This window comes from Chelonoidis abingdonii, chromosome 13, assembly GCF_003597395.2.
Source record: "Chelonoidis abingdonii isolate Lonesome George chromosome 13, CheloAbing_2.0, whole genome shotgun sequence".
In the NCBI taxonomy this organism is placed as follows: Eukaryota; Metazoa; Chordata; order Testudines; family Testudinidae; genus Chelonoidis; species Chelonoidis abingdonii.
The window spans coordinates 16,796,131-16,810,752 of NC_133781.1; the positions used below are offsets into that span (position 1 = coordinate 16,796,131).

At 52.8% G+C, this 14,622-nt stretch overlaps 1 protein-coding gene across 2 annotated transcripts in view; it reads left to right on the forward strand.

The window, feature by feature from the left end:
- Nucleotides 1–14,211, forward strand: part of QRICH2 (glutamine rich 2) — a 57,655-nt gene extending 43,444 nt beyond the window's left edge. The window contains exons 15-20 of one of the 2 annotated variants that reach the window (XM_075071775.1): nucleotides 709–810; nucleotides 2,358–2,570; nucleotides 4,793–4,958; nucleotides 9,179–9,266; nucleotides 11,392–11,514; nucleotides 13,697–14,211. In XM_075071775.1, the coding sequence (XP_074927876.1) occupies nucleotides 709–810; nucleotides 2,358–2,570; nucleotides 4,793–4,958; nucleotides 9,179–9,266; nucleotides 11,392–11,514; nucleotides 13,697–13,899 (895 nt within the window). In that variant the 3' untranslated portion in view covers nucleotides 13,900–14,211. The remainder of the gene's footprint in view (nucleotides 1–708; nucleotides 811–2,357; nucleotides 2,571–4,792; nucleotides 4,959–9,178; nucleotides 9,267–11,391; nucleotides 11,515–13,696) is intronic. The other variant, XM_075071774.1, reaches the window with a different exon arrangement.
- Nucleotides 14,212–14,622: the final 411 nt, after the last annotated feature.

A 14,622-nucleotide genomic window follows, 5' to 3' on the forward strand; every position in this document is an offset into this window, starting at 1 on the left:
ATTCCATTCCTGCGCTGTGGCCAGGGGTGATGAGTTGAGGAAGGGGGCAGGGGGCAAAGATAAATTTAAATTCCTTTTGCACTCCCCACATTCAGGAGCCTTGCACAGTCCTGCCCAACTCCCGGTGTAATTTAGAGCAGCCCTTAGGCTGCTCTAAACTTACGCTCTTTTTCCCATGGTCCCCAGGAAGTAGGGAATAGCTTTAGTGCAGTGCACTCTGGCCATGCCCCCAACATGACCCTGACCCCGCCCCGTGCCAGGGCTGGCATGGAGCCCCAAGCCCAGCTCTTCACTGGTCAGGGAGGTCCCTTGCCCAAGAGAGTTTCTGAGGGGCCATTTCTGTCCACTTTCAGACCCCTTTACGCTGCTAGAGGGGCATGAAGGTGTTACTGCAGGGATTAGAGTCTCTCTGGTGCTGACCCCCATCCATGCTTTAGGGTCCAGTAAACTTCTCCTACCGCTGGCCCTGGAGCAACAATGGGAGAGGTGGATTCAATCGATGATTCGTTCTCCAAGCTTCCCGTACACCCCCTGCTGGATGTCAGCTACGGCACCATATGACCATGCGCCATGTACAAATGAGGGGCTGAGATCTCTCTCCAGGGACATGTGGTAAACCCCAGACATGCCAGGCAGTGGATTTAATAATAGAGATGTTTGGATTTTCTTCTCTTCTTCCGCTGACCCCTTTGCTTATTGACTTGCCAGGACCATCATGACCATCCCCTCCGTGCCGGGGTTACCATCCCACCGCTCCATCCGGCCCTACACCGTCTACGAACTGGAGCAAGTCAGGCAGCACACCCGCAGGTATGGTGGGAGGGAGGGGCCTTTACTCCTAGTGTTTGCCTTCACGTGTGATGGGGACCAGAGAAAGGGGGTTGAGCGGGAAGAGCTCTCCATCTCCACTGGGAGTGGTGGCAATGCAGAGGTTCCTCTGCTAGCAGAAGCTTCTGACATTGACCGGGTTGGAGCAACAACTGCAGCTTGGACCAGCCAGCCAGACGGGGCCCTTCCCAGGCCTGCCTTCCATTTCCGGCTGTCTTGGAATTAGCAGAGGGGGGACAGTTCCCCCCAGCCTCCTTTCCCCATCACCCTACTGCAGGCCTGCTCTTCCTAGCAGAGGGCTGCCTGCCTTCTCCTAGGGAGAATGGCCACTCTCCTGCCCTTCGTTTTGATGCACTGAAGCTTTGTACTGCTGCGCTTTGCTAGTTAAGTGAATGCCGCTTCCTTTCACTCCTTGCTTCCTGAAGCCCAGAGCTGGAAGCCCTACACCTGCTGGGTCATCGAGAGGGGGAGGGGAATTTATCCAGGCTGTTGTGAATTGGCTAGGGGCTAGTGCTGCTCTCAGGGACACCTGTGTGTCATGTCCCAGTTTACGGGGCTGCCCCGTAAACGAAGGCATTGAGATGAAGTACCTAAGTGTCTGCACAGCAGTCATTGAACTCCCAAGGTCCTGCCCCAGCACAGGCTGGGCTCAGTGTAAACTCTAGGATGGGTTCTCTAGGGACCGCTGCTTTGGTTGTTCGAAAGTCCTGGTCAGGAATCGAATGTGGATGTCCCTAGGATCTTACATGGAGCAACCCCATTAATCTCGTTGGGGGTTGCACTGGTGTCAGTGACAGCAGACTTTGGCCTTGGAGACATTTGCAAGGAGTTAACTGACCCTTTCTCCCCTCGGCCATACAACCCTGCACAACAAAACCTTTGGAAATCCTCCAGCTGTGGCGATAGCAGGAGCATAGCTCCAAACTCACGGCTCGGTGATGCCCAGCTCCACGTCACACAAACAGGGAAACCCAAAACTCTTTTCTGTGGCAGAAAGAACAAATCACTTCAGCCAGAGTGCAATGAGTTTTGCAAGAGCTCAGCCCTGTGGAATGTATCCACAGGAGAGAACCCCGCACAAGTGGCCCTGTTTGGTGACGTCTCCTCCGGGAGGTAAAGGGCTGAGTAAGTCCTGAAGAGTGAAATACCCTCTCAGATCTGAGGGGTTGCGGCTGCACAGGGCTGAGGCTCATCTGCATGAGGGAAGCCTGCTCTGCTGCTAACACTGCTTTGCAGATGACTAGAGGACTTCAGTGTCCAGTGCTGTTGGAGTGGGGTTTCAGCCACCTTTCTCAGGACTCAAATGGGCTGGTACAGCCTGGCTCACCTATCCTCGGGGTCCTCATCCAACTCTCCAAACAGTGTAATGGCCCGATCCTTCCTCATGTGAGCAGCCCCCGATAGAGCCCATGGGACTAGTCGTGTGAGCAAGGCTGGGGTACTAGCTCTAACAGCGTCCCAGCCCTGGGTAACCATATGACTTCTCCTTTCCTTTCCCCTCTCTGAATGCATCTCCTCCTCCGCCCCAGTCTGAAGTTAGGCCTTAGGCCCTACCCTCACTTGGATGTGCTCCAGCTGGAGAAGAGCGCGGGCCTTGGCAAGCTGCGCAGCATCCACTCCAAGATGCTCATGGACATAGAGAAGGTGCAGATCCACTTTGGAGGCTCGGCGAAGGCCAGCAGTCAGATGATCAGGGAGATAATGCAGTCGCAGTGTCTCAGCCCAGGCCAGTATAACAAACGGTAGGAGAGCAGGTCTGAGTAGTGAGTATAAAGCCAGAGAGATGGGGGGAGGGAGGCGCTTATCCCTGCCCACACGAAGAGCTCGGGCACATACGCATTCACCACAGTGATTTCTGATAGGGCAACGTGATACCTGCTGCATGCAGAGCCAGGAGAGCCTCAAGTGATGGGCAGTCATCAGCCCAGCCCCAGTCATTACGCAGCGTAGAGCCTGAGCCTGTGGAGGGGCAGCTGGGAGGGACTCACCCTCTTTCCTGGCTAGTTGAGCACAGCTGGACGGATCTCACTTCCTTCGGTGCAGTGCTCTCAGATACAGACAAGCTGTGCTCTCTGCCCGCCGAGGAAGATCTCTCCCCGCAGGCCGTCCCGAGGAGAGGGTACCACACTGCAGGAGAGTCCCAGGGCAGAGTAGGGTTAGCTTTTCAGCAAAGCAGGCAATGTGACCAGCCAGGGGTCAGTCCCTCTTTGGCATCGTAGGCACACAGGACTTGCCCTAGTGGGTCAGACCAATGGTCCAGCTAGTTCAGTATCTTGTCTCCAGCTATGGCAAGTACCGGATGCTCCAGAAGAAATTACGAGAACTCTCCAGTGGACTGGTATAGGGACAGTTCCTTCCTAAGTAATCCTGAACGGTAGCAGTTGGCTTCTGCCCCCGAAGCATGACCACTGATATCTCTTATAGACTTTTATCCTAGGTGGCATGCATACTAATCATGGAACAAACGGAGTCCATTCTGATCAGAGGGAAGAGCATGTGAGGGTGAGGGCGTAGAAACAGCCCCTCGTAGCCAAACCGGCCTTTAGACACCAGAAGAGTTTGGGGGAGGGGGGGATATTTGTTTGGCTCCAGTTGCGATGAAGCTCGTTCTGGATCTGTTGTCATGGCAGCTGCTCACATGGATCTTCCTCTTGTGAGAGATCCTGGGTTCTTTTAACTGTTGTATTTGAGATGGACCAGGTTCTGCCCCAGACCTACTCCCTTACTTCCACTTCAGATTGACAGTGCTGGTCATTAGACCCGTGCTATGGCAGACAGCCCCTCTCTAATGGAATTCACCACAGAGCAAGCGCACAACATCAGTTACCATTAGTAAGGCGGGCCTCAGACTCCAGCCTCCTCCAGCAGGCTGAGCCAAAACCCTGGATCCAGACTTTGGGGAAAGTTTTAAATTTGGATCCAACTTGGCAGCTTGGGCCCCTCTCTATAGGTCAGAGGAGAATAAGAGGAGACCCAAAGAGCCCAATGGGTTGTCCTGAGGGGTGAGTGTTTCTCTTTGCCTAATACCCAGGCCTTGAGTCCTCGCTGTATCAGGCCCCTCTCCCCACTGCTACCTTGTCACTGTATGGATGCACAGGTAACTGCAAGAATTGCCTGCAGCTAGAAGGTTGTCCCTCCCACCTCAAGGCTCCTTGTCCTTCCTCAGCTCCCTCTCCAGTTGCTTCTTTTCCCTGTCCCTGTGGTCTTCATGGACTTCACAGTTAGCTCATCGTCCATGCATGGGGCTCCAGCAGTAGCAGCCAGGAGATCTACGCTCTCTTTAAGGGGTCGCTTTCAACATCCTTTGAAGGTGACCTGCAAGGAGAAGCTAGTGCCTGAAAAGATTTTTTTTGTTTGGTCTTTCTGCTTAGAAATCTCAAGTCCCTGGTTTTGTTGGAGGGACTCGTCCGGGATCTCTCAGCACATAAATGAGGGGCTGAGAGAAAGGTGTTGAGACTTTAACATAGACCACTTTTGCCCCAAGGGTTTGTCAGGAATTGAGTTAAATGGATGCTAACAAAAATGTGCCCTTTGTTCTAAACAGGCTGCACAAAAGTCACTTCCCCTCTCACCAATCAAGCGTCAGTTTCATGAGGTCTCAGCTGTCAGGATCTTACCAGGTCTCCAGTTGTCCACAGAAAACACAGGATAGGCAAGCTAGCAATGTCTAGTTTACAGACATGCAGGATGTTTTTTAAGAGCCATACCCCTTCCAGGTGTTTTTTTGTCCCTCTTAAAGCCGCAATAAAGGCCACATACCCAGTTACTTCCCCATCACAGGTCACTGGTAACACAGGGGTGTGGCAGCAGGAGGTTTTTGTTTCTATGGTGACTTACGAAGATAGAAACCCTGGACTCCAGAAGCCAGCTCGGTTTTGCAGTGTGCTCTGGAGCTGGGCTGTCACGGAGGCTTTCTGCTATTTACCTGGCTGAGTTTGCAGCATTGCTGTTCACTGTCTCACAGTGACAAGATGGCGGAGATGGCAGAATATGGTTACCTGTCCATGCCTCGGCGCTGCGGCGGCAGCCACACCCTCACCTACCCCTACCGGCGCTACACACGGCTGCAGCAGATCTCCCAGTGTATGCCGGTGCATCCCGAGGAGACTGCCATGCTGACAGTGATGAAGGTATCAGGGACTGGGATGGCAGGGAGGGAGAGAGACCAGGAACACAGCTGCCTGATTCTCCACTGGCCCACTCCTTGTGTGACCATTGACACCAGGCAAATTGGGTGTCAAACAATACCTGGTCACGACAGAAGTGTGCTATGCTCTCACTTTGCACTGGGCTCCGGGGATATGCAAGGCAAGGGAGAACCAGACCCAGAGGTTCCCCACCTGGAGTCTGCAGTGTGCTTGCTGGTGGTACCCAGAGAGCTGTCTGGGACATGGGGCTGACCCCCCCACTTCAGTTCCCACTGTTGGATCACCAGAAAAACAGTCATATTCCTAGATACAATCTCAGGTCAGATAGCCCCAGAGCTGGTCTGGATCTTGTATACAAGATGCTAATAATTTTGAGTCAATAAAATGTATCTTCTTCATAAACCTTGACTACGCTCGAAACGTATTGCCAAGATGTCCCTCGGTTGCTAACACCACTTCAGCTCCATGGTAGCCGTAATGTTGAGCCATAGATGGGGTTCCTGCCAGAATTTTAAGTCCCTGGTCATCTTACCCTTCTCAGAGCAGGTCTGAAGGAAATAACTTAGATAATTTTTTCACATCTTAGCTCTTTACTACTTAAACCGCAGCAACCCGGCTTTTGCTGCCAGTGTTGCTAATCATAATGGAAAAGTCTCTGACTTGACCCAAACAGGGTGTTGTGGTTTCCACTGGGAAATTTAACTTTTGAATCATCTGGCAAAGTAAGGCTTTTTAGAAATCTTCCTTTAGCTAGTGCCCTGAGTGTATCACAGCTGTTGGACCAGAAATGGTGGTCAGGGCTGGTAAGTATCAGAATTAGCTGGAGCTTTTTAATCACCAGCTTTTGCAGGAATAGGAGATGCAGGTAATGTTGGGGGAAGGAAACCCTTTGGGCCAGGTCTCAGCTGCATGAAAGCGTGTGTGTGTGTTGCTCTGGTACTGTAAAAGGGCCTTACATAGGCTGGAAACACCCCCCTAGAATTCCCTGGAGCAGGAGGCCTTCTGGCCAGTGCAGAGCTGGTGTGAAGTTTCTACACTGACAAGAGGAGTGTGTCAGGCTTGCCTGGGTACACCACACTGTCTGCTCTTGGTTTCCCAGGGATGGTGGGAAGTAGAAGTCAGAGGAGCCCTGAGGCTGCTCCAGTTTATACTGGGGACCAGGCAGACCCAGCAATAGCCTCAACATAAGGGGAACATGAAGCCACATTATCCCCCAAATCCCTGCCCCAAGTACAGGACTGGAGTAGTTCAGAATCCAGCTGTTTGTTCCTAACTGAGTTCCTCCTGAATACAGAGGGGTTTGGAGTATCTGGACTCTCCAGAATCCCTAGCACCCAGAGACTCTTAGCACCAGAGCTTATTTCTAGCTTCTCTAGCAGTTTCTAAAGAAATTCCACCCTTCCCCACCCCAATCTTGGGTGCAGAATAACCCCCCAGTGAGTCAGGGACCGCAGATGCTCCAACTTCTGCCTCTATTTCCCAGCTCCACCAGCTCCTGACTGGGGAGGTCCACAGGGGTCAGGCTAGTCGGTTAGGATGATCCTCTTTGGCAAACATAATATCACTGAGAGTGAAGCAGGAAGCAATACACTCCCTCTCCTCTGCCCCCCACAAACCCTGCTTTCACATCGCCCCAGCTGCCCGTTGATATGCACCTGCCTTTGCACATCACCCCTCTGCAGTGCCTTACCTCCAGTGCTTCGCACAAAGGCCATTGCCAGGTGTGTCATTGTGACTGGCCAAGTGGTTAGAACACTGGACTGGGACTCAGAAGAGCTGGGTTCTGTCCCAGGCTCAAGGTATCCTTGGGCAAGTCACGTCACCTCCCTGTGCCTCGGTTTCCCTATCTGTAAGATGGGGGCAATGATCCTGTGGAGTGCTTTGAGATCCATTGATTGAAAAGTGCTATGTAAGAGCTAGGGGTTGTTTTTCTTACTGCACCTGCTGCTTTTCAGGAGACCTTTTTCCCTCACAGGCCTGGCCACCCCGTAGAATCCATGATAGTCAAAGAAGTCTCAGTCCCTGGGAAACAAATCTCAGGGCTGTATCTCCTGTTAATAGTGTGCGTACAAGCCCACAATTAATTCCCTGTGGCGGGTGGAGGCAGAGAAAGAAAGGCATGATTGGAAACACCCCAGACATGGGGTTGGCGCCTGTTCCAAAAGGGACACAAAGTCAGGGCGTTCCCAAGTGCCTACAGCCCCCCCTAAGGCCCTGTACGGTGTGCTGACATGCCTGGTTCCCGCGCACTGCTGTCAGTCAGAGCCGGCTCAGCTCTAGGAATGCGCATTGGAGCCTCCTCACCCCGCTCCACCTCCCCTGGCCTGTCCCTGCCAGATCTGAGTGAACAGAGCAGAGTAATGGAGGGGGAGGGAGTAACAGTGCGAGGTTGGGCTGGGGGATGGGGTAACAGCGATAGAGAATTGCGGGGGAGAGATGGACTATCCAGGGCTCTCAAAATTGAGAATGGGAGTAAGAGAGTGAGATAAGGTGATAGGGATGAGGATGGTGTGACGATGGCAGAGATGGAGAAGAGATGTGGCTTGGATGGGGAGGGAGGAATTAGTGGGCGGAGGAGTGGCCTGGGCCCTACCTGCATTAAGGAAATTCCTACTATCTCAATGTGGTTACATCAGTTAGCAACACCGCACTAATGCAAAGCTGGGCACGTAGCTTGATCTCATCATTCAGTGATGTACTTTACCGCAGGTGCAAAGCCCACTCTGCATCGGTGCAGCACATCCACACTCGGGCTTCATACTTGTGTAACTCCCTTGATGTAGCAGTGCACATGTGGATTTCCTTAATGTGGACAGTGCCCTAAGTACAGAGGGGTCGGCAAAGGGCAGCATTCCCGAGCGATACTGACGTTTTCTAGTAAATACATGAGAGCATTATGGAAGGGAAAGGAGGTGACTGCAGGGTGTTGAACCCGTTCACTCTGCTGCTGCATGGGGGTCTGGAACAGGTACTCTTCTCTGCCTGAATGGAGGTTAGAAATGCTAATATCCCTCTGAGGTTGGAGCCAAATCCATTCTGTTTAGGTGCCTGTATTGTTCCCATCCCTAAGATATTTGAGCATCTTCCAGAGTTAAGAATAAACCAGTAGTATCTGTCATGGGACATTTCCCCTCCCTTCCTCCTGCCAAGGGGAAAGGTTTTGTCCCTGTGTCTTTACAATGAAATATTAACACCCTCTTTCCAAAATGCCACATGTTGCTTTGTGGAGACAGCAAGATCGAAGCAGTAGATCTAGGATAACTTTCTCAAACATGCCTCGGTGAGTTAGCAGTGAGTTCGGAGCCTAAGGCCTCCTGAAAATCAACATGATGTCGGCTCCTAAGTGGTTTAGGAACTCTTGAGTCCCCAGGTCTCAGTTTTAGCAGTGTAAATCCAGAATAACTCCAGTAGCCTTTTCAGATCCGAGACCAGAATCTGGCCACCAGGGTGTAATTTCCTTTAATGTACATTTCAGACCCTGACGTCTCTGATGCCCGTTCACCTTTTGGTAGAATATTGTTTGCTCTTCCGTGGCAGGACTCCTCTCGGAGAACAGATCAGGGTTTGTATGGAACTATGGGAGTCACTGTCACCCTCTCTCTAATACCAGTGTCGTGACTGCGAAGACCATGCATACACAGAGGATGGGACTGATACATGTGGCCCTCTCTGGACAGTAACTCCATACAAACAGCCACTGGTGACTTTAGTGACTGAAACAGGTTGTTACTGCTGTTAGCCCTGGAGAGCCAGCACAGCTCTGGGAGCATAAGCTGGATTCTCTTTTGTCTCATCAACACACCCGTTAACCAAGTTCTGACTGAGGATGGAAAGAACCCAGCTTGACTCTCAGATCCCAAGTTGAGTTTGGAGGGTGAGCGGTTAGAGAAGCTAGCGGTTTACTTGCAAACTGAGCAGATTGATCTGGAGCCACTGAGAAGCAGTAGCCAGGGGGCCCCAGCAATGCTGTTCTTACTGAGTCACTAGTCTGCATCAAACCCAACCTTGAAATGACATTTCTTTGCAGGACGGTAGATAAACGACCACTGAGCCAACCTGGCCAATGCCATCCAGCTTGTTCCCAGGGGTTTTCACTGTTGTTTTCTTTTAAAAACGCTTGGCATTTAAAAAGAACTCTATCCCCAAGTCTGACTTTAACCACCAGCACGGACACCAGTTCTGTCTTTGCGTTTCTTTCCTAGCATGAAGAGGTGGATATCCTGGGCCTGGATGGACACATCTACAAAGGGCGGATGGACACTCGGCTCCCATCAATTTCAGCCAAGGATGGTAAGTCTCGAATCCCCTGTATGTTTTCTTTGGGGAGGCTTTGTTTGCCTCCTGCCTGCTGATGGAATGCAACTGTTTCTTTATCATGCTGGCCAGACAGAGACTGAGAAATGTGAGATTTAGAGCAGAGAAGCGTGTTCCCTCTTTTGTCTGTTCCTCCAAAACGGATCCACTGTCCACGTGGCACCCTGAAAAGAGCCACTGTATGATGGACCCCCAGCACCTCGGTATCCGAGCACCTGACAATCTTTAATGTATTTCTAGCCTCAACCATGCTGGGAGGCAGGGCTGGGCTGTTATCCCCATTATACAGATGGGAACTGAGGCACGCAGAGTGACTTGCCCAAGGTCACACAGAAAGTCTGTGGCGGGATTTGTCCCGAGTCCCAGGCTAGCACCCAAACCACAGGATCGTCCTTCATCTCGATTCCTTGGATGGAATCTGCTGCTCACATGATCTCCGGCCCTCTCCCCAACCCCTGTAAATCCGATATCCTTAAAACAGCAGCTTGGGAAATGGGAGGTATGATCTCCCTCGAAGCCTGCTTCAGTGCTCATCTCAGACCTAACAGTTGGGTAGTTCCCATCCTGAGTCCAATAGGGGCGTGGAAGCTGTAGCGGTCCCCTGTGTCTACAGTGTGAGGTAGCTCTGTGCCTGCTAGCTGGAAGGCAGTAGGGATTGTCACCGGGGATACAGGGGAGCCTGTCCCCCCAGTGTTCTGGGATACCTCATTGAAGAGGGCAAGACTGGCCGCCTTGAGAGCACCGCTGAGGACCAGAATGCTTTGTCCTGGTGCATTAACCCTTCCTGTTCCTCTAGCCTATGACTGAGATGTTGCCCCCTCCACACAAACACAACTACCAAGGCTGGAGGCAAGACGTGAAGAATGTGCCCCTATTGCCCCCTGTTGGCTGTCGTGGGAATGGCTCCCAAATTCTGCAGCGATAGGCCAAACTTCGGCCTATGCAAGAATGCGCAGGGCAGTGGTGTCCTGCCATTGAGTAAGGGGGACCAGCCAATGGGACACTTGAGGGGAGGGGTCAGAGAGCAGCCAATGGGGCTCATGGGGTGCTGGGGATTCCCACCAGTAGCCAGGGCACCACATCAGAGCATGCAACTGAGCCAATCAAAAATGGGAGAAAACTGGGTCACCAGTCAAGCATCCAGTCTGGCACTTGGGTGCATCATTCCTCTCTTGGAATCACTGCCAGGTGACAGCAGCAGCTTGAATGAACTTGTCCGTCCCTTATAGTCCCAGTAGCTCATCTGTTCTCCTGTAGGCTTTGCCAGTTACATAACAACATGCCCGAGGCGGGCGGCAGTTTTGACAGGGCAGAACAGTGTGTGCATGTTCAGATCTGCATGCTAGTCCCCAGGAATAAGGAGAGCATCCAGGGGGCTCAGCAAATGCATCAGGTCAAACCTTTCTCCAAGGAAATGAAGGGGCAAGAACCCTGGGGTCTTTTCCTGCCTCTGCCACGGGCTGGGGAAATTGCATGCTCGCTGCCTCAGTTTCCTCATTTGTAAAATGGGGTTAATAAAGCTTCTTAGAGGGGTGGAGGCAGGGGGATTGTGTGAGGCTTGACACATTCATGTATGAAAAGAGCTTTGAGATCCTGGGCTAGAGGATACTGTAACAGGACCAAGCAGTACTGCAGCACTGATTCCGTGTGAGCAGGGAATGCAGCCCCCTCTCAAGTAGCTTCTCCCTAGCACTGAGTGCTAGTCAGTTCCCCACGAGGCATTGTGTTAATTCTCCTATACACTTCTCTGCAAGGTACACTGCGATCTGCTATTTTCCACTTATCCCAGCTTCCTGTTCTTTGGGTGGCTTCCTGCTGTGTGGCCACACGCAATGGGGTCCCACAGAGACTCCACTGTGAAAGGTCCTTGCACAGCAGATTCTCAGGTCACTGACTTGAATGGAGTTCCACCAGGTCCAGGTCCAGGAGATTCCCTCAGGGATGCATGTAGCCTAGAATGTCTAAGGCTAACACCCATCTCAGATCTGCGCAGCTCTCCCATGGGCTATCCTCTGTGGGACCTGAGCCACCATTACCTTGTGGCGCCACGTGGCTCCAAGAACTGTTGAAAGCCTCCACTTACCAATATGCTTCCCACCAGGTCCTTTGAAGTCCAAACCCAAGATCTCCCGGTCTTCATCCCAACGGCAGCCGGCCCTGATGGACACAGCCAGCCTCCCTGCACGCCCGCACAGTGCCAAACTGTCTTCCCCCAGCAATTCAGGTACCTCACTTGGGTCTAGATGGGAGTTGGAGCCCCCTGAGAATTTACTGTCTGATGAGCATGTGCTACTGAGAGGCTCCTAGCGGAATCCTCTGTCTTGTTCCCTGTGTTCCTAGCAGAGATTCCCCCTCACCTGGAGCTGGGGTAGGTTATGCCAGGCTCTGTGGAGGCGCTGTGGTGAGGAGGATTCAAGGATGCTTCCCTCCTCCCGAGGGACGAGACCCACTGGAGTCCCCACTAACCATGGTTAGCACCAGGGGTGGCTCCAGGCCCCAGCATGCCAAGCGCGTGCTTGGGTCGGCATGCCGCAGGGGGCATTCTGCTGGTCGCTGGGAGGGTGGCAGGCGGCTCCGGTGGACCTCTCGCAGGCGTGCCTGTGGAGGGTCCGCTGGTCCTGCAACTTCGGTGAAGCATCTGCAGGCACACCTGCGAGAGGTGCGCCGGAGCCGCGGGACCAGCGGACCCTCTGCAGGCACGTCTGTGGGAGGTCCACTGGAGCCGCGGGACCGGCGACAGGCAGAGCACCCCTCGCGGCATGCCACCATGCTTGGGGCGGCGAAATGGCTAGAGACGCCCCTGGTTAGCACAGGAGTATTTGTGCCCAGCTGCTGCAATGGCAGCCAGCAGAGGGGGCATGAGTTAAAGAACAAACCTGCTTCCCATTACAGGGCTGAGGCTGTTTGCCAGAACCTCGGCGATGACAAAAGCTGACAATGAAATAAAAGGACCCCTGGGACACTGACAGGCTCTGTAAACAAATCAGGGGGGTACACTGGGGGTGGGGGGAATCACTGGGGCCCTTGCTCCATCCGTGGGGAAAACCCATGGAGGGAGGAGGAACAGCCACATGCAAAGCTTCCTCCCTGCCGTTCCATCAGGGATGTGGCTGGGTTGCCCTGCCCCAGGCAGGTGTTTCAGCTCCCACCGCCCCACCCAGCTGAGATCTGCAGGTGGGAACCTCCCCAGTGCCCGGCGCTGCTCCTCATCCTCCCCACAGGCAGTTGCTCCAGCACCCCACTCAGTGGGGATACTCGCTGCATAGAAGGGGAAATGCTGCTGATTCAATCCACTCAGACTGGAGGGGAAGCTGCTCTCTGGTTCCATCCACCCTGAAAAGGGCCACACATGGGAGCTAGAGAGATGGGCCGTGGGGGGATGCAGCAGCGCTCCCCGGCCCAGATGCAGGACCTTTCCTGCCGTCCCGTCAGTGCTGTGTGGCTGAGGGCAGCCTGCGGCCCAAAGCAAGAAGGAAAGACATGTTCTTGATTCCAAGCTTTGTACTGGTGCTGCGGGGAAAACGACCAACATTGCAGACTCTTCTAAACTAGTGCCCAGCGGTGTCCTTCATAAAAACACCCTGATGATGATGGATTTGAGATCTGTTGGCAGTCCCTGTGTCAGCCCATCCATCTGTTCATGTTGGTATGGGTGAGCTGCGTGATGCTGCAGAACCATGTGATCTGAGCCGTGATTTAAAACACGATCGGCTAGAACAATTGTAATAGAATCTGTCCTGAGTGAAAAGCTTGCCGGGAAAGCACAGAACCTCTCAGCACAGCTGAGAGCAATATTCTCCTCCCACCATTACGACAGAGACACACAGCATTTGACAATGGACATGCCTTCAGCAGGAAGAGCATGTGTTTAGCTTGGTAGAATTGGGTATGGAAAGAAAGAAGGCAAAAAGTTTGATTGGAGAAATGGATTGAAAGCAGCAAGGATGGAGGAAAAGATCCATCAATATATATGTGAAATAACAGATTGGATTGGGGTGAACTTCACTCAGAGGGACAAATTCTCTGCTTCACTGAAGCCCCACACTTAATTTGCGCTTCAGCGGGGTCTCAATAAACAAACATGGAGTGGCTGTCCGGAGCAGGCTGAGGATGTGGTGGAAGGTAGGGGAGATGGATGGATTTGTAGAAGAGCATGTCGACGAATGGGTGGACAGAGGCATAACAACTGATAGTTGAAGGATAGAAGCAAGGTAGGCAAATGGAGGGTGGCTGGATGTAATAATGGATGGAAAAGCAGCTGGATGGGGAAGGATCAGGAAGTGAGGGACGGGGAAGGCAGGATGAATGGGTGATGAGTGCCGAAACAGAGACATGGCCCAGGATGCGCAGAAAATCAGACAGCTGGATAATCCGTCAGTTAAATCGTCTGCAATGTTTCCCTGTAGGTACAGCTAGGTCACTAAAGAACAGGCCCGTGTCATCAGAGGGTCGACTGTCCCGGGTGGACCTGACCCATCTATCAACCTCAACACTTCCCCCTGAGGAGGGAAGAGAAGATTCTCCCATGCAGGAGAAAGAAACCCTAGAGCTTCAGCTGGACCTTTCCATGCGCCGGCGATCGGCTGAGCAGCCGGCTCCGTTACAGTGACTGCGATGGCAGGAAAGCAGCGCTCGCTGACGGAAGCCAGGCAATAAAGAGTGAGCAGAACAGAGAGGAGGCTGTGTACATGCGTCGCAGCGATAGGAACAGGGAGCTTTTTGTGCGGTCCCTGCGGCAAACAGGACCTAGGGCTGTTCCACGCAGCAGCACTGTGAAAAGGCGGAGGTGGGCAGCACAGTCAGTTGTGAAAACAATTCATCCCTGGCCTTTGCAAATCCTTCCCTCACTGCTGCTAGCTTTGCCTGAGTAGATTTTGCAAATACCAGATCTTCTGCCTAAGCTAGTTTGACACCGGCTCATTTCAACCCTGGGGATCTTGCAGGGTCCTGTGTCTCACAGAGCCCGACGCACCTCATGGCCAAAGGGGAGTCTTTGAAACCAAACTGTTGGTGACTTGTTTGAACGAAAAGCACCAGAGCAGAATGCAGCCCAAAGTTCTCCCCCATGTAGGGTGACCAGATGTCCCGATTTTGGGGTCTTTTTCTTATATAGGCTCCTATTAGCCCCATCCCCTGTCCTAATTTTTCACACTTGCTGTCTGGTCACCCTACCCCCACGGCCCACCCACTGTCTCCTGGGTGGAGAGCTGTGGCTCACTACCGGCCCTCAGTAGCTACTTGGAGTGCTGCATACTGGGAGCTGTAGTCTTCATAGGCTGCACCTTAGTACTGAAGGAGAGGGTAGGCTACAGTCTGCTCTATTCTGTGCACT